At 52.4% G+C, this 18,679-nt stretch overlaps 2 protein-coding genes across 5 annotated transcripts in view; one reads left to right on the forward strand and one right to left on the reverse strand.

Annotated features, from left to right (window-relative positions):
- The window catches only part of SH3PXD2A (SH3 and PX domains 2A), a 232,527-nt gene extending 221,832 nt beyond the window's left edge, over positions 1–10,695 (forward strand). For 3 of the 4 annotated variants that reach the window (XM_011363791.2, XM_011363792.2, XM_023532744.1), the window contains one exon: positions 1,418–10,695. In XM_011363791.2, coding sequence (XP_011362093.1) covers positions 1,418–3,001 — 1,584 coding nt within the window. In that variant the 3' untranslated portion in view covers positions 3,002–10,695. Of the gene's footprint in view, positions 1–1,033 lie in introns of all 4 variants that reach the window. The other variant, XM_023532745.1, reaches the window with a different exon arrangement.
- A 1,421-nt stretch (positions 10,696–12,116) lies between these two features.
- The window catches only part of NEURL1 (neuralized E3 ubiquitin protein ligase 1), a 72,682-nt gene continuing 66,119 nt past the window's right edge, over positions 12,117–18,679 (reverse strand). The window contains exons 5-7 of the mRNA XM_011363794.2: positions 18,312–18,627; positions 14,844–14,990; positions 12,117–14,329 (exon numbers count right to left, since the gene is read on the reverse strand). Of these exons, the coding sequence (XP_011362096.1) occupies positions 14,091–14,329; positions 14,844–14,990; positions 18,312–18,627 (702 nt within the window). The 3' untranslated portion in view covers positions 12,117–14,090. The remainder of the gene's footprint in view (positions 14,330–14,843; positions 14,991–18,311; positions 18,628–18,679) is intronic.

Raw genomic sequence — 18,679 nt, forward strand, 5'->3', positions numbered from 1 at the left:
CTGTTAGATCTTAGGATCTACCTGAGCTTGAGTTTTAGATACAGGGTAGGAAGGGTGAAGGATAGAAGATAGGGCTGAAGGAAGGAGAAAACTCTTTCTTTTGGGGTGGGGTTGCAGAGGGCTAGTCTTAGGCAGAGCTTGTCTTTGGCAGTCTCTATCCTCTCTCCCTTCCTTGCCCCTCTTCCCCCAGTGCCAGTGTTTACGTGCTTTCCCTCCCCATCCCTGAGACCTCTTCCTCCAGGAGTGCTACACAATCCAAAATTATCTTCCCCAATCCAAATGAACCAACAACCACATTGCCGGCCTTTAGCCAATTTTAAATAGCAGTTAAGAAACTCTTTGAACTAGTTTATACTAACATAGAAATGACTGAATGCCCGCACCCTTCCCACAGGAAACCATTTAACCCAAAGAAATCTTTTCAGCTAGTGGGATTTCAGTGGAATTTCACATGAGTGAAAGGACCACAGGCAGTGGGGACAGCAAGGAGGTGCTTTGTAGGGAGGCTCTGGCCTCAGGCCATACCTCCCAGTTCAACTCGCCTGCATCTTCCCATTCTCTCTGACATGAGAATATTTTCCAGGGTCACCAAGGGAGGACTTAGTAATATTGGAGATGAGAGGAGGACGGGGAGCAGGGGAATGGTAGTTTTTTTATGCATGAGTCCTTGGAGAGCTGGATTTTGTAGGGACTGGGAACAATATATTTTCTAAATGCAGTAGCCCAGGGAGAGGAGAAGTTCTGTAGAGGAGGCCAACTCAACCAGGATATTGACAGAGACTTGAAGGACCAGGGAAGAGAGACTTAGAGAATGGGAGCCCCCCTACCCAGAGATGATAGAGACCTGGGTTTGCATTCTAGCACCCATCACTTACTACACTGAGTCCTGGGTCACTTACTCGGTGGCTCAGTTTGGTCATCTGTAAGATGGACTTATCTCCTAGAGCCAAAGTATGAACCTCCTTGCCTGGCACATCACAGGGTCCCAGCAGTCCTCCCAACTCACTGGCCTGTCCATCCGTTACCCCCCTAGGTCATCGACAAGAACTCGGGCGGCTGGTGGTACGTGCAGATCGGTGAGAAGGAGGGCTGGGCCCCCGCATCCTACATCGATAAGCGCAAGAAGCCCAACCTGAGCCGCCGTACAAGTACTCTGACCCGGCCCAAGGTACCGCCACCAGCACCCCCCAGCAAGCCCAAGGAGACTGAGGAGGGTCCAGCGGGCACTAATGAGAACCAGGACTCCCCGCTGAAGCTCAAGTACGAGGAGCCTGAGTATGACATCCCTGCCTTTGGCTTCGACTCAGAGCCAGAGCTGAGTGAGGAGCCCACAGAGGACAGTGGCTCAGGTGACCGGCGGCCTGCCCAGCCCCACAGGCCCTCACCCGCCTCCTCCCTGCAAAGGGCCCGCTTCAAGGTAGGTGGGTCCTCAGAGGATGTGGCCCCAGAAGAGGAGACCATCTATGAGAATGAGGGCTTCCGGCCATGTGCAGAGGACACCCTGTCAGCCAGACGCTCCTCCCGGGACAGTGACTCCCCAGGGGGCTCCCCACTGTCCCTTGCTAGGAAAAATTCTCCCAAATCGGGGTCCCCCAAATCATCATCACTCCTAAAGCTCAAGGCAGAGAAGAACGCCCAGGCAGAATTGGGGAAGAACCATTCCTCAGCCTCCTTTTCCTCGTCCATCACCATCAACACCACCTGCTCCTCATCCTCCTCTTCTTCCTCCTTGTCCAAGCACAGTGGTGACCTGAAGCCCCGATCTGCCTCGGACGCAGGCATCCGTGGCACTCCCAAGGTCGGGGCAAAGAAGGACACTGACCTGAAGGCCGGGCTGACCTCCTGTGCCCGGGCCAAGCCATCGGTCCGGCCCAAGCCATTCTTGAACCGCGCAGAGTCCCAGAGTCAAGAGAAGATGGACATCAGCACTTTACGGCGCCAGCTGAGACCCACGGGCCAGCTCCGCGGAGGTCTTAAGGGCTCCAAGAGTGAGGATTCAGAGCTGCCCCCTCAGACGGCCTCCGAGGGTCCCAACGAGGGGTCTAGGAGAGGCTCAGCGGACGTCATCACCCTCCCAGCTGCCACACCCCCATGTCCCAGCAAAAAGGGACGGGAAGGGCAGGCCACCTCCTACATGACGTGTAGTGCCTATCAGAAGGTCCAGGACTCAGAGATCAGCTTCCCCGCAGGCGTGGAGGTGCAGGTGCTCGAGAAGCAGGAAGGCGGCTGGTGGTACGTGCGGTTTGGGGGGCTGGAGGGCTGGGCCCCCTCCCACTACTTGGTGCTGGGTGAGAACGAGCCTCCCGACCCCTCTGGCAAAGAACCAGATGCGGTAACTGCCAAGAGCAAGCAGCACGAGGGCAAGTCAGACAGCCTGGAGAAGATCGAGAAGCGGGTCCAAGCGCTGAACACCGTCAACCAGAGCAAGAGGGCCACGCCCCCCATCCCCTCCAAGCCCCCCGGCGGCTTCGGCAAGACCTCGGGGGCCGGGGCAGTGAAGATGAGGAATGGTGTGCGGCAGGTGGCAGTGAGGCCCCAGTCGGTGTTCGTGTCCCCGCCACCCAAGGACAACAACCTGTCCTGCGCCCTCCGGAGGAATGAGTCACTGACAGCCACCGACAGCCTCCGGGGTGTCCGCCGGAACTCCTCCTTCAGCACCGCCCGCTCGGCTGCCGCAGAGGCCAAGGGCCGCTTGGCCGAACGGGCCGCCAGCCAGGGCTCGGACGCGCCTCTGCTGCCCGCCCAGCGCAACGGTATCCCTGTGTCCCCCGTGCGCCCCAAGCCCATTGAGAAATCCCAGTTCATCCACAACAACCTCAAAGACGTGTATGTCTCGATCGCAGACTACGAGGGGGACGAGGAGACGGCGGGCTTCCAGGAGGGCGTGTCCATGGAGGTCCTGGAGAGGAACCCCAATGGCTGGTGGTACTGCCAGATCCTGGACGGGGTGAAGCCCTTCAAAGGCTGGGTGCCCTCCAACTACCTGGAGAAAAAGAACTAACTGGGGGCCTGGGTCCTTCCAGCCCAAGTGTGGATGAATGGTGAGATGCAGACAACAGGGAAGGGGAAAATGGGTGCGGGGTGGGGGGAAGACAGCGTTAAACTCTGCAGAATGTGTGCCCTCAAGGATGCTCCCCTCCGGGCTGTCCCCCAGCTGGAAGGCAGGGTCTGGTGGGGGCCGACATTGTGCAGGGAAGGGAGGGAATAGGCAGGGGAGGCCTGGGACCAGAGGTGATACAACTGAGCCCTACGCGTGTACCTTGGTGACTTTGCTGATCAACTTTGCTTTGGTGCCATTGGGACAGGCCATGTAAAAAACCCCAGTTGTGCCTTGGCTGCAAATCTGGAAAAGATTTGGTTGTAGGGGCCTCTCGCGCCCTGCCCCAGCCTAGCCTGGTTCCAGGTGCTGGCATCTTGCCCCGGAGATGGCCCTTGTATTGTCCTCATCTGTAATCGTGAATCGTGCTGGTTTCCCAGGGATTGCCACCACCCAGAATGGGCGATGTGGCAGAAGATACTGCTGGCTCGGGGGCTTGGAGGCACCTCTTTTGTGCTCAGCCTGTCCCTGGGCCAGGCCACTGTCAGTATCTGTTAGTTGAAAAAGCAGTTCCCCAGGTGCCGGCAAGGACCACCTTTCTTAGCCGTCACTGGCCTTGAGAAGGGAGCCCGTGCCGCCCGCTGCCCAGGGCGCCTGTGGAGGACCACCAGCCTGAGTTTACAGAGAGGGTGGGCGAAGCCGTGGATGTTTTCACAGTCTGCACAGACTTTATTTTTGGATATTTCTGGTGGGCAGTTCCTTTGCATGTTTTGGGAGAGGTTTATTAATTGGGGGCTTCTATGTTGGGCATTGGGTTTTGGTCGTATTTTAGGGGTTTGGGGGGCGCTAAGGGTGGTCAGCCTCACGGGGGATGGGATGGGCAGCGGAGGGGATTTTTCTGTCGTACCCTTTTGAGAAGGGAAGTTGTCGTTTGCGCTTCACATGCTTCCTCTCCACAAGCCAGTCATTTCATTTGGTTTCCACCGTGTGGACAGTAAGCAGCACGGTATTTGCCGGAGAGACTGGGGGCTGGAGAAGCCCCGCCTCCCAGACACAGCGAAGCAGAGACATCGCTCTTCTGGTTCCTGCCCATCCCCAGGAGGGAGGAGGGTCTTGTTCAGGAGAGAAGGCAGCTCTTGGGCTGCTGGGCGACTGCCATTCTGCATACGGTCTCTCTCCTGAGCAGGACCGAAAGCCTCACATGCGAACTGTGGAGAAGTGGCTATCACCGCCACACCGGGCTGAGGCGACCCCAGCCGGGCCCCTGGGCCAGACTGGAGCAAACACCACCAGTTGCCCCCCAGCCTACAAGCAATGCCACAGGTGCCCGAGAAGATGGAAGACCCCAGGCCGGGACCTGACCTGGCCTTCCCAAGAGGCAGTGCCCCCGTGAAGAGAGGAGCAAGGCAATAAAGTCCCTATCGACTTTGGGCTGTGTCTTTCAGTCGTTGGACGTTTCAGAGGGGACCCTTTAGAAGCCAGAGCGGCTTTCCAAGGACTCACGTTTTGCTGGGAGTGGATTTCCACGCGTGCCTTTGATTTTGGGACAGATCAGGCTTCACAGCCACCGATTCCGCTGCCAGAACCCTGGACTACATTGGTGTTTTCTACAGAGGAGGAAAGGCCCTCCCTCCACCCCTGCTCCCCGCCCGCCCGGCAGTATATGTTGCCTGGAGATCAGCACGGGCCCCAGGGTCTTGTGCCTTCAATATCCCATCCTCCCCCCACCTCCCGCCCCCAGCCCCGAGGCCTTGCTTGGGGATGTTCCCCAGCCCTCCTCCCTCACCATACACTGATGCCTGGCAGCTACAGCAAACTGCTCACGTTCTTTATTGAAGGGCCGTGGTGAGATATTGTTTCCTTTTGTTTTGTGAGTTTGTTTAAAATTGAAATTAGTTATTTTCTTCTGCTGGACAGTATTAAATAGAGCAGGATGTTGAGTTAATCTGCTAGATTGCAGTACTAATGGTAGTGATTTAGTGTCTTCATATTAATATTATTTGGACTTATTTGAACAATAATGATAAAGAAGTGGTTCATTATTTTTTAATTAATGCACTTTAATAAGGTGAAATGGAAAGAAACCCAGAGAGCAAAGTGCATTACTTAAAGATGCAGTATATACTTTTCTCATTTTAAGCAGCACATATTTATTAAAAGAAAAAAAAGTAATTTATGATTATTTAAAATAAAATTTAAACGTAGAGTGACTGTCGGGTTAAAGGACCTTCCACGTAGCTATCTTCCAGGGGGAGGGCCCCAGCGGCCTCCCTCCTCAAATGTCTGCACTGAGCCAGTTCAATCAATAACGTGCCAGCCAGGCCAGAAAGGAGTGCAGGACACATCTGCCAAGCACAGAGCATCTCAGTTGGACTGGACCACAGTGCTCCCCAGAGCCTGCCTTTCCCTGCCCTTCTTCCCTGTCTGCACTGCCCCAGGGGGCTCTCTACTACCCACAAGACCCACGTCCCTCCAGCTCCCACAAGGACCCTCTCTCCTTGATCCCCAGTGCTCTAAGTGATAGAGTCGTTAAAAGTGACCTCGAAGGTCACTTCATCCCATTCCCTCCTGTTACTGCTGCCCAGGGATAGGAAATGACTTCCCCAAAATCACGTAGGTGGTTTAATGGCCGACCTCCCCGTTGCATCAATCCCTGCACTCCTCCCTACCCCTAATGTAGTTTATTGTGTGGTCATCATGTTTACATTGTGACATCCAGCCCTAAGGATGGTTGGGAGTTGCTCAGGCATCCAGGAAAAGTGGGGAATGCTGCCACCTGGTGACAGCGTGTAGATTTGGGCCGTGAACAGGGATTGCCATGCCCCACCTCGCCCCTCACCATCACCCCTTAATTCACAGCACAGCACAAAACCTGCAAACCGAAAGAGAATATTAATACTTGAAGCAAAAAGGGTGCCTGCCATTCCCTCTCAGACATGGCCAGGCCTTGTGCTCCTGGACTCCTAGCCCTACCCAGGGCAAGAGGGCCTTTCCCTAGAGCTACTGAGCTGCTTTGTGATGCTGGAGGGTACTGCTGGCAGCAGGTGGAGGAGGGAGGGGCCTGTGGCTCTGACCCATCTGGAGGAAAACCAGATCGAACTAAAAAAGGAAAAAAGAAAAATGAAATCTCAGCAGTGTCCAAACCTAGTTTTCCATCAGTTGCGATTGAAAATGTGAAATGACATTGTATGGCTGTATACTGCAACTTTAATCGTAATGAGCCCTTCTGAGGTCATTATTGAGGTTTATATAATGCCCGAAGATGCATCATTGGTGCTTTTTCTTTCCGTTGAAAGACTTTTATTACGAGGGGAAAAAAATGTCTTCATCTCTCTCCCACTTTATAACAGCGGGCCTGGCGGGGCTCCCTGGCCCTGCCATGTTCCCACTAGGCCAAGGGACCACGGGGGCAACCAGAGGGAGCTGGAAGAGGTAACCCTGAACAGCAGGTGTGCCATCTCCTCCTAGCTGTGGCCAAGCCCTGTTTTGCCAGCCCTCTGGCCTTCCGGCCCCAGCGTGGCCCCCACAGCTTCTCTTTCTTCCTCCTCAGTTCTACATCTTGACGAAGGCATTATATAGAATTGTTTTAATCACTTTCAGATGTTAGAGCAGCATATTTTAGTGGCATTTATCCATCGCTTTCCTCAGCAAAGCATGTTACTACTCTTATCATCTAAGGGAAAAAAAAAAAAACAAGGGAATTTCGGTTAAGCATTATTTTCATATTACTAGTATTTGCAGAATAGGCGTAGAACTATTTAAGTTTAGATCTTGGTTTGGTAGTTTGTTTTGTTTTTAAGGAAAAAAAGTAACCCCTACTTTTCCTGTTTTTGTATTTAACTAATATATTATTTCTTTAAGGTTACTCACTTCCCCTACCCCCCTCCAAATACTTTGCATTCTCAATCAAAAATGAAAACAATCTGAGAGACAGGAAAAGTGCAATATTATCAAAAGAGATGCCAGGACTTGTTGGGACAGTGGCAGGAGACCCAGTGGCCCAGTCTTGATAGGAGGAGGCCCGGCTGCTGCAAGGAGTCAGAGCTGTGGAACAGACAGGTGGCCTCCTGGGTATCGATCTTTTTCCCCTCCTCCCCTCACCCCCTTCCCTGGCAAGATGGCAGGGGTCCCCGCCAGAGGGCAGCCCCTTTTCTGTTGGCTGTCATCCACCCAGAAGTAGGGGATTCAGGGAAGTGGCATGGGGCTCTTGACCACCTAGGGCCCCAGCCCTTGGAGCAGAGCAAGGATATCCAGGAACTGTTGTTCCTTGTTTTCATTTCCATTGTTTTTCAGCCAGCTGCTCAGAAAGACCTGTCTTAAAAGTCACCCCCAGCAGCCCTCTCTCTTCCCCGGTCTCCTGATATTTGGACCATGATCATTTTGATGTATGTTTGAGTCCTTCTAAAACTATATAACCTCAGTTTAGTTAATGGGCAGGAACCCTAGATGTAACCGGATCCTTTTCAGGGGATGTGGGTACCTTGAGCCCTACATGTCCCAGTGAGACACCGATTCCCACAAGCCTGCAACTGGGCTTGGTGCTAAGCCTGGGCCAGCCATTCATCTCAATGACTTCAGCCCGAGGAATGAGCCTCGCCTCTGCTCAACACCCCGACAGTCCCCAGAGGGTGTCGGAGAAGCTTCCGAGGGGCCTACTCAGATCTCTGCAGACAGAACTGCCCACAACAGGTAGCAAGCCGGCCTCTTCCTAACTTGGCGCCGGTAGAAAAAGCAGCGGGACAGGAAGTCTCTGGGTCCAAGCCCTTGCAGCTCTGCCTCTCGGGGCTCAGGCACACCTTTGCTGGCTTTGCCCCCCACCTCCAGTACTGTACGCTTGCTGCTCCAACCCCTCCGTTTGGTGAATTTCTGGACAAATATGGATCTGCATGCCCAGGGTAGGACTGTACACCCATGTGTAGGTGTCTCCTCAGAGTGTATACGTCTATGTCCAATCTTTGAGAGTCTTGACAGAGAGCTCTCTGGAAAGAGAGCCATCCACATAGCTAAAAAATTAAGATTCCCTCACTTTTTTGAGGGCTGCGTGTTGTTGAGAAAATGTGTGTGTGAATAATTTCCCATTTGAACTAAATAACAGAGGGTTAGAGGGGAAAAAAATACTGGGCAAGCTGTCTCCATCGTACAAGTCCTCGGCACCGGGCAGGCCCCACGGGACTCACGGCTTCTGGCAACAGCAAGTGTGTGTGTTATTCACACACAAAATTCTGGCTGGAGAGTGCAATGTGTCTTTTTTTTTTTTTTTTTTTTTGGTAATTATTTTATTATTTAGTTGGAAACTTCACACTGGCATTAACAGATCTAACAGAAGCAGCCTAGGCCATAGTCCCGGGACCCAAAATGAAGATACTGAGAAGAGATGCCGCTAGGTGTGGAAGCACTGAGGTGTTCTGCATGTGTGTCGTGTAGCAGGCTGACTCCCACCCGTCGCCATGCATATCATCACTGTGGGAATCCCCATATGATGAAACTGCTGCTGACCCTCGGTTCTTGTGTTTCTGAGGGTGATCAGGCTAGGCTGGTCAGGGCGAGAACTTGCTCCTGGTGAACTCAGTAGGTCCGCACGTGCATACACGTCAGCACCTCTAGTCTAGACTTCGGGCCCTGTCTGAACATTCCATGGGAATAGCGTGGAGGGTTCCCCTTTGACCTTACTGAGTTTTTTGCCTAAATAATGATCCCTGTTTGGGGCAGTCTCCATGGTTCTCAAGCTCTATAGTCAGAGAATGGTAAAGGTCATTTCAGGAAAAACAGCCTCACCAATTATAGCTTCCCTCCTGTTTTTTTTTTCTGTGCACGTGAGTTCCCATACCACGAGTTGGGCACATTGGTGCTTATAGAGTGGGTAGAGGGCTCTATCTTCCAAGGCCTTGATCCCAACCTGCCTATAAGGTTGGAATTACCATGTGATACCCATTCCCCAATCCTATCTTTTTAATCTTGAGTTTGCACTTGACCTTGACAATCAGCCCCCTCTCCCATCCCAGTCCTAGAACTTAGTGGCCTTATAGAGTGGATCCCTGTGCTGAAGGTCCCTCCTTTAACCCAGTTCCATCCTGGCTCATGGGGCTGGACTTCAGGAGGCGAGAGAGAGAGAGAAAGAATTGTTTTAAAGCAAAAGGATGGATTGAGCACGTTGGAGGCGAGTGAGAGGCACGTTGGCGAGATGTGTGTGTGCATGTTTGGGGTGTCTGGGGCTTACATCCCTTCCCTGGGGAGGTAGCTTCCAGAAGAGAATGTCTTCTAGGCAGAAAGGGGAAAGAAAGTATGAGAAGGCTGAGAGAGGATTTGGAATCTGGAGTTTTGTCTTTATTAAAAAGAAGGAAGAAATCAATTCTAAGTGTTTCAGGAAGGAGAGAGCAGGTAAGGAGGGATTTAGTGATTCAACACCCAAGGGTCCAGCCAGAGCAGGTTGGAAAAGCCCCAAGATTAGGCCATAGAAGAAGCTGGCCGGAGGAAACAGCTACTTGCTGTGTCACAAGCTGGATCCCCAGCAAGTTCTTAATGGTCACTGCTTTACTTAATGGAGAGAGGAAGTCACCAGCAACAAACTGATCTTTGAGTTTGGAGGCCCAGGCTCCAGACTATTCATCCATTTCCCAGGTTCCCGACTGGTTTTGCCCACCTCCCTTTGTCCAATCCAGAGCTAGCCTCTCAAATAGCTTGAAGACTAGTGACCAAATGGGTCATGTAGTAAGGGCCCACCACTCCCAAACTGAAATCCCAGGGTCTAGATACCATCAAGCTTTATCTGGAAGGAAGTCAACCTCGTTTGGTTCTCCTGTCGACCCGTTATTTTCAAGTATCTCTGATGAAACCTGTGGTTACTCGGTTTGCTGAGCCTGCCCACTGGTGAGGCTTAGAAGATCGGGTGCAACACACACTTATCCATGGATGTGCCCTTTCGTTTTTAGTGGCCTATGACAAGGCACACTGCTCTTAAGTGTTTATTTCAGAGAAAGGAGGGTAAACAGCCACCATTCTTGAATCTGCAACTTGTTCTCTGCAACAGGTTTTCTTTAAATCCAGATACAGGATGGGAAAGGGTTTCACTGCTAGTTACCGAGAAGTCTGCAGTAAGGTGACTTCCAGGAAAAACGTGAGTGGCAGGGCCCTGAAGTGTGAGTTCGTGGACTGCATGGTTGCATGTGAACTGCTGGACTCCAGAACTTCTGGGCTCCAGAACTTTGGAGAATTCCTCGTGGCATCCACTTAACACCTCCCAGCTCCTAGCAGGCCCTGTCAGGGTCAGGAGGAAGTTGTTCCCTGTTCCCCACTTAGCAGAGAAACTGAAGAACATTGAATTCAGTGTGTTCAAACTGAGTGCTAAACAATTTCCAGAATCCATGGTGGTGCTAAACTATCTCCATGTTTCTAATATTTTTAATAGGTTTTTTTTTTTTAATTGTTTTCATCACAAAAATGCAGTGTCCTTGGGGAAGGGACCCAGCCCTTGGCCTGCTACTTTCCAGGTGTTCTTTATCATTCAGATGGGACTCTTTGGTCTGCAGAAAATATTCTGTCTTGGCATGCTTCTGGACTGTAAGATTTGGGTTATTTTGTTTTGTATTTTGTTTATGTTTACATGCATCTTCTTGTATTTCCCTGAAAATTAAATAAAGTTTTTGGCCTTTTTAACTGAACAAAATCACCTCTTAATTCTCTCTGCCACCAGAAAACCCATCCAGTTGAATGGCAAAAGCCACACTATGCCAAGTGCAAGATGAACTGCAGGGTCCTGGGCCCTCTGAGGACATGGTGGGGCAGAGGATAGGGAAGTTCCCACCCTCATTGGTGAGAATCATACTCGAGCTCCTCCCCCTTTCCCGCCTTGGCTTTTCGGGAGGCCTTCTGTGCAGTGGCCAAGGCTTTGAAAGAGATGCAGATGTGGGGGCCAAAGACCCACATCTAGCTGCAGATCTAGATGCAGATCTGGGGGCCAAAGACCCACATCTAGCTGCAGATCTAGATGCAGATCTGGGGGCCAAAGACCCACAGCGTAGCTGGCCCCTCAGACTCTAGTAAGCAGGACTGGGCTGTCTTGACGTAGGGAGCAGCCCATGGCCATTCAAGACCAGGCAGAGGCTGGGCAGCCAGAGTGACCTCCCAGGAGAGAGAGCAGGAAGGCAGGCATCTCCTGTGCCTTTGGGGCCCCGCCCCACCAAATCAGCATGATTCTGAACTGTGCCTAGATCCCCTTGGGCAGACTCACCTTCGCAGCCAGCCAGAGGTACTCAGCACATCTAGAAAGTTTCTCTAAAGGTCTCCTTTTCTGCCCAGCTGTACCACCCATTTAGTATAGGCCTCAGCAATAGGAGCTCAACTGAGCTCCCAGCCAGGGGCAGGGGTGTGGGCCTGGAGCAAGGGCTAGGGAGGCCCTGTTCCTGAGGAACTCAGCACAGTCCCCGCTGACTTGTCATCTTTCCATTAGCCCCTAGGTGGCGCTGCCACCCCCACCCCTGTGGGCCAGGTTGGGGCCCAGCTCAGCCTACAGAGGAAGCTGAGCAGACCTCATGGATTCCCGCTGCTCCTGCCCCAGACCTTGCTCCTCACGGACTCAGGGACCTGAGGCTACCAAAGGGCATCCCCCTTTCAACCTACAAGGCTCATCTGGCGTTCTGGCCATTGTCCGAGGCCCAGGTCATGTTCCAGCCCCCCATTCCAGGGAGTCTTCCCTGATTGGTGACGCCCCACGCTACTCGGGACACCTGACCCTCCAGCACCAGCCCCCGCCCCAACACACATGCCTGAGTGCATGGCCGTACCTCCCTAGCCCTCCACACTGTACAGCACAGCCCGCAGGCTGGTACGAAATCACCTTTATTCACAATCACAGCGATCCACGTTCACAAAGGAGGCAGCAACTACCCCGCACTAACAGAAAACAGGACAGATGGCTTCCTCTCCCTCACCCTCAAGCCAGGCAGCCCCTGCCCTTAGGGCCTTTCCTTGCTTCTGAGATGAAACCTCTGTCTGGATGAGGCCACCCCCACCCCACCCCACCCTCACAGAAGGGGTCTTTGGGGTCAGTGATTGGGGAGTCTCCTAGTGGAACCGTGACTTCCCAATGGCCCATTGCAAGGCAAAGGCCCGGCTTGGCGTCCTGACCCCCCGTGCTGTCCCACCAACCACCCCACAGCAGGCCCTCGCCGAAGAACTCCGAAGACTTACACAAGACTGCCCCCTCCCCGAACAATCATTTCACAGAGGTGGCAGCTGAGGCACAGAGGGGCTATGACCTGGCCAAGACCACACAACTGGTTGGTTGCCAGTTCCATGCTCTGCCAGCCACAAGGAGAAGCAGTCTCTGATGGGCGTAAAAAGCCATCTGAGGCAGAGGGCTGGGAGGCTGGGGAAGACTAGGCCAAGACTCTAAGAGCTGGCCCCAGCCCACAGCTCATCAGACAGGGTGGGCAGGGCAAGATGACTACAGCCTAACAGCGGGGGGACCTCACCCCAGAACCAGGAGTCCAGGACCCAGAGGTACTGAGATCCAGCTCCTAGTCCCCTCATCTTTCTGGGGGTGGAGTGTCTTTCCTAAGAACAGGCTCCCTGCCCCGACTATCACTAGGCTCCCCAACTCTGTTCCCTGGCCCAAGCTAGGCTCCCCTCCTTCAGCCTTCCCAGAACATTTTATGTCCTTGTGGAGGGGGGTACTCCTGGGCCTCCTGACATATTTGAGCCAGCTATGATAACTGCTCTTAGCCCAGGAAGGAAGGGCACTTTGTGGCTCTGGTGACCCACCAGCCCCAGGGCATTAGGGAGGCTTAGTCTGCCTCTCTGTAAAATGGACACAATTTTTCAGGAAGCCTCCCAATTCAGCCCCTTTTTATGGAGTTCTAAATCATGGTAAGTAGAACTGGCTATGGACTTTTGGGCTGGAGTCTGGGAAAGATTTTGAAGGGTGAATCCCTCTGCTGCCCCCTCTCACCAGGCATCCCGCACACCAGGGCAGCATTTCTAGGGGCCTAAGGAATGAGAACTCACCAACCACCGCCCCCCCCAAAAAAAAACCCACAAACCAAATAAATAAATAAATTAAAATAAAGGAAAAGGCTGGTATGATCCCAGGAAAACTCCCTGGCCCCAACCTAGGGCCCTGGTCTCTCCTAGGGATTCTACATCTGTGAGCGTCAGCCAGGCCAGGACAGCACTGAGATGCAGGACAGGTCACAGAGAGTAGATACAAACCTGTTCTTATAGAGTCTCCGACAGAAGACAGATCCTGCTCTCCAGCCCACACCAAGGGGCGAGATGATTGGGGCAGAAAGGCTATGGCCAGGAAGGGGCCCTCCGCATCTGCCAGGGCATGGGCCAGGGACTCAGAATCTGGAGCCTTATGCAGCCTGTCCATCCACCCACCCTGGGTGAGGGGAATAGGGATATGGCATGGAGGCTGCAGTCTGCCTGGGCCAAGAGGTATCCACTGGCCTCCCTTCCACTGGCTGCCAAGCCCAAAGGGGCAGAGTAGAGAGGAAGAAGGTGAGTAGGTCAGAATGTAAGGCCGCAGCTCAGGGGCCACCTGGCCACAGCTGCTGTTGAGCAAGTTGTGCACTGCTCACAGGCCGCTGGCTGAGGGAGTAAATGGAGGCTGAAGTCCAATCCATACTCCACCAGCCAAGCCCCATGCCGTGGCTCAGGGTCACATCTGCCCAGAGGAAGGTACATGCTTTCTAAGTCTCACAAAGGTACCACATGGGCTAGAGGGACCTCCTAGAAGTCTGCCCCGATGGGGAAGGATTAGGACAGGCTGAGACCCCAGTTTAGTCCCTCGGCATGTAGGGAAGAGCTAAGTGCAGAGAGGAAGGCAGAGTATAGACTCTACTCCTCTCTGGCAGGTGATTTGCTTCTGCTCCCCACCTCCCTGTCTGCTACCCCCTTTCTCCCCAAATCTTCGGGGACCTCAGTTTCCTATGTTTAATGGAGAAGGGAAAAGAGTTTCCGAAACGAAGAAGAGAAGGGGCCCCGCTGGCTTGCCCCTGGCTGGAGCTGAGCCAAGTCTGAAGAGATGGGGTGCGGGGCAGGGCGCCGCAGCGGGCTAGGAGCTCCGGTAGGTCTTGATGATGTCCTTGATGGGGCGGCGGCAGATGGGGCAGCAGGCGTGCAGAGCCTTCTTGAGGCGTAGACCGCAGGCATAGCAGAGGCACATGTGACCACATGTGTAGATGACCGTGTCCACCGCATGCTCATAGCAAATGGTGCACTCGTCGCTCCACTGGCCCGGACCTGGAGTCACTGGTGACTCAGGCAGGCTCACGGGTGAGTTGGGGGCCGTCCCTGGGGATGAGGGAACACCAGTCAGGGGAAGATTTGATCTGATCCCACCGTAGGTAACAGGAAGGGAGCCCCCTGGCTTCTTCTCTCGCCCGCCATTTATCAAGATCTGCCTGTTTACTCTGATGGCTCAATTTCCTGGGCACGAGAGGGGTTTCCTATACTCTGGGAAGCCCCAATTCTGGCCCCTCAACTCCCAGACCAGGCCAGGGTGTCCATGAAGCAGTGAAAGAGAAGGGATGGAGGAAAGGGGCTCAAAATCTTTTAAGGCAGGCCTCTCCTGAGCTATCTTTTGATGTTCCCTGTGTGCTAAAAAAGTCCTTTGGAGAAAGGTACCCAGCCTGGGGACAGGATGGGATACACTCCAGAAATTACCACCCAACAAGTGTTGAGTGGGCCTGCTCCAGCTCCTCCAAGGTCCCAGCCCCGATACAGAGGCTGCATGCTTCCTTAGCCAGGGCTCGGGGTGGGAGGTGTGGTATAGACACCATGGACCTGGAGGGGCCAGCCCACTTACCACCAGCAGAGCTCCCCAGAGGTCCCGAGCTGCATGTGCTGAGCAAGGGTTCGGAGAGGCGGCTACCCAGGGCACTGGGCGAGGTTGGCGTGGAGGCGGGGGAGCAGGGGAGTGATGGGATGCCCCGCTCGGCAAGGATGGTGGAGCCTGTGGAAGGGGAGGGAGGGATGCGCTAGCCACTCAGAGGCCCACTAGGAGAAAGCTTGAGTCTCTGCCTGCCCGCCTCCAGTAGGTTCCCAGGAGAGAAAGTGGGTGCCACAGCCTCATCATACAGCCCAGCCACTGGGCTCAGGGCAGGATGCCATAAGCTAGCCCAACACCCTGCCGCAGCTCTGTTCCTGCCTCCAAACTGGAGGGCCACATTCGGTCTGGTATTACCACTTCAGCACTCTCCAAACAAGCTCCCTGCCTGGAAGCCCTTCCATCTTTCCCCATGCATCCTTCACCTTCAAGAACAAGGCCACCTTCCACCCGCCCAGCATGGCTCTTCCAGCCCTAGCTTCCCGCTCCTATCCAGAGCCCTGTGCTCTCCATCACTGTCTCCAGCTATTGGCCACCCTCTCCTCTGCACTGGCATCTTTGAAATGCCCTTCGCCATCTCCCACACTTGTTCTGTCCTACATTCTTTCCCTCTTTCCTTCCTTCACACCTCTCTCACACTCACCTTCCTGTTCCCTCTCTCCTCCCTCCTCCCTTCAACAAGTCCTTTCTGAGGGTCTACCAGGCACCGTGCATTGTGTATACATAAAACTGGGAACAAGACCTACAGAGCTCCTGCCCCAAGGAGCTAACAACAGTCCAGGGAGCTTCTTGGGGCTGCCCTCAAAACCCCTCTTTTCTTGGCAGCCTTGATTCCCTGCAACCACATTACTCTATTGAAATAAACACTGACCAGCCACACATAAACAAGTGCAGGACTAAACCACCACAGATCCTGGGGCGATATTTGTTCTTTGCCCAGGAATGCAGCTTTGTCTCCCCAGTTAAACCATGGGGTTCCTGAGAGCAGGAAATCTTTTCACCTGTGACTCTCCCACAGGGCCTAACATAATGTCCTTCACACAAGTGCTCAATGAGATCTTTTTTATTAGTTATTTGTTCTAATTCATTTAATAATCACTTTCTAGGAATACTCATTAGATGTCCAGGATTTCTCTTAATAGTGTTCATAGTTTTCAAGTTCATCATCTCCTTCAGAAAGTCCTATCTCCTACTTGCTTTTCTTGCCTTACTGCACTGGCTAGCATTTTCAGAGCAATACTGCAAGGCATCACGATCATATTCCTGACTTTAATGAGAATATTTCTGGTGTTTCGCCTTTAAGTATGAAATTGGCTGTAGTTTTGGAGTGAAGGAAATAGCCTTCCATTCTCAGTGCACTTAGGTCTTCAACAGAGCAAAGCATTCCTCTGTGAGGTAAATAATTACCTTTCATATATTGCCACTGGTTTGTTTTTTCTTTAGAGTTAGTCGGGATCCCCTAAAACCAATTTGCTCGTTAAGACACCCAATTCTCCAAGCAGCTCAGGAGCACTCTATTTAGTATATATTGAATTCTGGATGATTATTCTTCAACACCCATCTTGGCCCACTTACCTCTTGGGACATTTAAGTCCTGATTTTTTTTTTTTTTTAAGCGTCTTCTTTGCTCTAGTCTAGTAAGCCTCTTTGGGTAACAGAAGCCTCACTGGAAAGCTACTTATCTATTATTAGATGATGCTGAGGCAAGAAAGTACCTTGCCCTTAATCTCATTCGTCTGAGGAGCAGTGTCTCCCACTGAGTGTAGCCAAATATCTTTGTACCTCAGCCTGATTTTTTCTGCACCCAAGTCCGATTTCTTTTTATTCTATCCTGAATTTTCACCCCTACTTCTTTCCTTCCTGATGTCTTTTCAGCTAGCCTTATTTCTTTTCATTCCTTCCTGATTTATCTTCCCTCAGTCGTTAACTTCTTAGCATCCCAGCTTCATTTCTTTTCATTCTTTTTTATTTTTTTAACACCTACAGCACCTGGTCTTCCTAGGTGGTCTCCCATCCAAGTACTAACCAGGCCCAACCCTGCTTAGCTTCCAAGACCAGATGGGATGGGACTTTCATTTTCATTCCTTTTTAAATTTATTTTTCACTCCATCTTCATTTGGTCTCTGGACTAGAGTAGGAAGTCCCCAATGAGTTTGATTTTACAAACTCTCACACACTCCAACAGCATTACATACACAAAAACACATGCATTTAGTTATTCACATGTGCCTATACAGTGTATGCTCATCTTATAGTGTAACTCATGCCCACTCACGTACACACATTATCACCTCCTGGGGTGAGGTCTAAGTTGGGGGCCCGTGAAGCTCAGGAGTCTCCAAACTTGTCTAAGCAAACTTGCTAAAAAAAAAAAAAACTTCAGACGCCCAGGACCTATCAAGATCTACAGAATTGAAATCTCTGTAGGCAGTACTCCAGAATCTGTACTTTAGTAGTGCAGATTAGTTGTCCAAGTGAGTCTAATGAAACTAGCCCAGTCTACTGCAGCAGATTAGCAGACAAGCACTGGGAATATCTATCTGCTCACTCTGGGGTAAAAGAGGTCCCAGGAGACACTTTGTGAAAAAAAAGTATTTCTGGTCAAATTAGTGTGGAAAAGCTATACATCATAACCACCACCACTTCCTCCTTAGAGACTTCACACGTGCCTATTAAAGGCCCTGAGAAGTTTAGCAGTAAAGAATGCCCCGCTTTTTTAAAACTCAATATTTCCCAAACTTTTTTGATCCAATGACCCTTTTTCAATAAACACTTAACCCAGTGAACACTCTGGGAAACATGCATTACCCTTAGTCCGCATTCCCCAATCCATTCAAACCCAGGAAAGTATGGCTCACACTTCAGCAATCCTCATTTCCTCCAAAGCCCTCTGCTCAGGGATTCCCCACAGGCCCCTGAGCCAGGCGCCACCCTGCACATACACCTGGCACCTGACATACCAACCTCTTTTTATTTTTTAGACACACAACCATTCTTGAAGGCAGAGGCCTTTATTCCCATTTTGGAGAAATGAAAACAGTCTCAAAGAGTTAATTGCTGGTGGAAACAACATTTTCTTATTTTTAAGTGGCCACTGCAGTGCGTGTAGTTTTTAGATAGATAGATAGATAGATAGATAGATAGATAGATAGATAGACAGACAGACAGACAGACAGACAGACAGACAGATAGACAGACAGACAGACATTGATATATCGATCTGTGGGAATGTGGGTTCATCAGCTTGAGTGGGACTCAATGATCCATGCTTTTTCTTCCCTCCCGAAGGTGCATCTGGTGAGACTGAGGGCCACAGACTAGACAATGGAGTCCCGCCCAGAATTCATTTCAGTGAATGCAACCCCTTGGCAAGACCACATGACGGGGTGGGGAGGGATTGGCCCTCTTTTTCCCTATCCTGACCCACGCGTGGCTGCGAGCACTCACCGAGGATGCGGATCTGCGTGACGGCCCCGTGCAGGCCGAAGAGCATCCAGAGCGGCTGTGAGGCGTCCACGCACAGCTGCATGCCCGCGGCGGCGCCGTTGTGGCTGAGGTGCAGCTCGCCGTCGGCGTTGACCACCAGGCCCAGGATGTCACCACTGTGCAGAGGCCCGGGCACGCGGCAGACGGCCCAGAACTCCTTGCGGTCCACTAGGGCCTCAGGGCTGAAAGGCAGGTCGGCGGGCCGCAGCGTGCCAGGGTCGCATGTGGTGACGCCGAAGGAGAGCGCGCCGGGCCGCGCGCCGCCCGAGCGCGTGACCTTGACGAAGATGGTCTCGGCCACATGCACGGGCCGGCTGGTGAAGACGAGC

Source organism: Pteropus vampyrus, unplaced genomic scaffold (genome assembly GCF_000151845.1).
Source record: "Pteropus vampyrus isolate Shadow unplaced genomic scaffold, Pvam_2.0 Scaffold89, whole genome shotgun sequence".
NCBI classification, from domain to species: domain Eukaryota; kingdom Metazoa; phylum Chordata; class Mammalia; order Chiroptera; family Pteropodidae; genus Pteropus; species Pteropus vampyrus.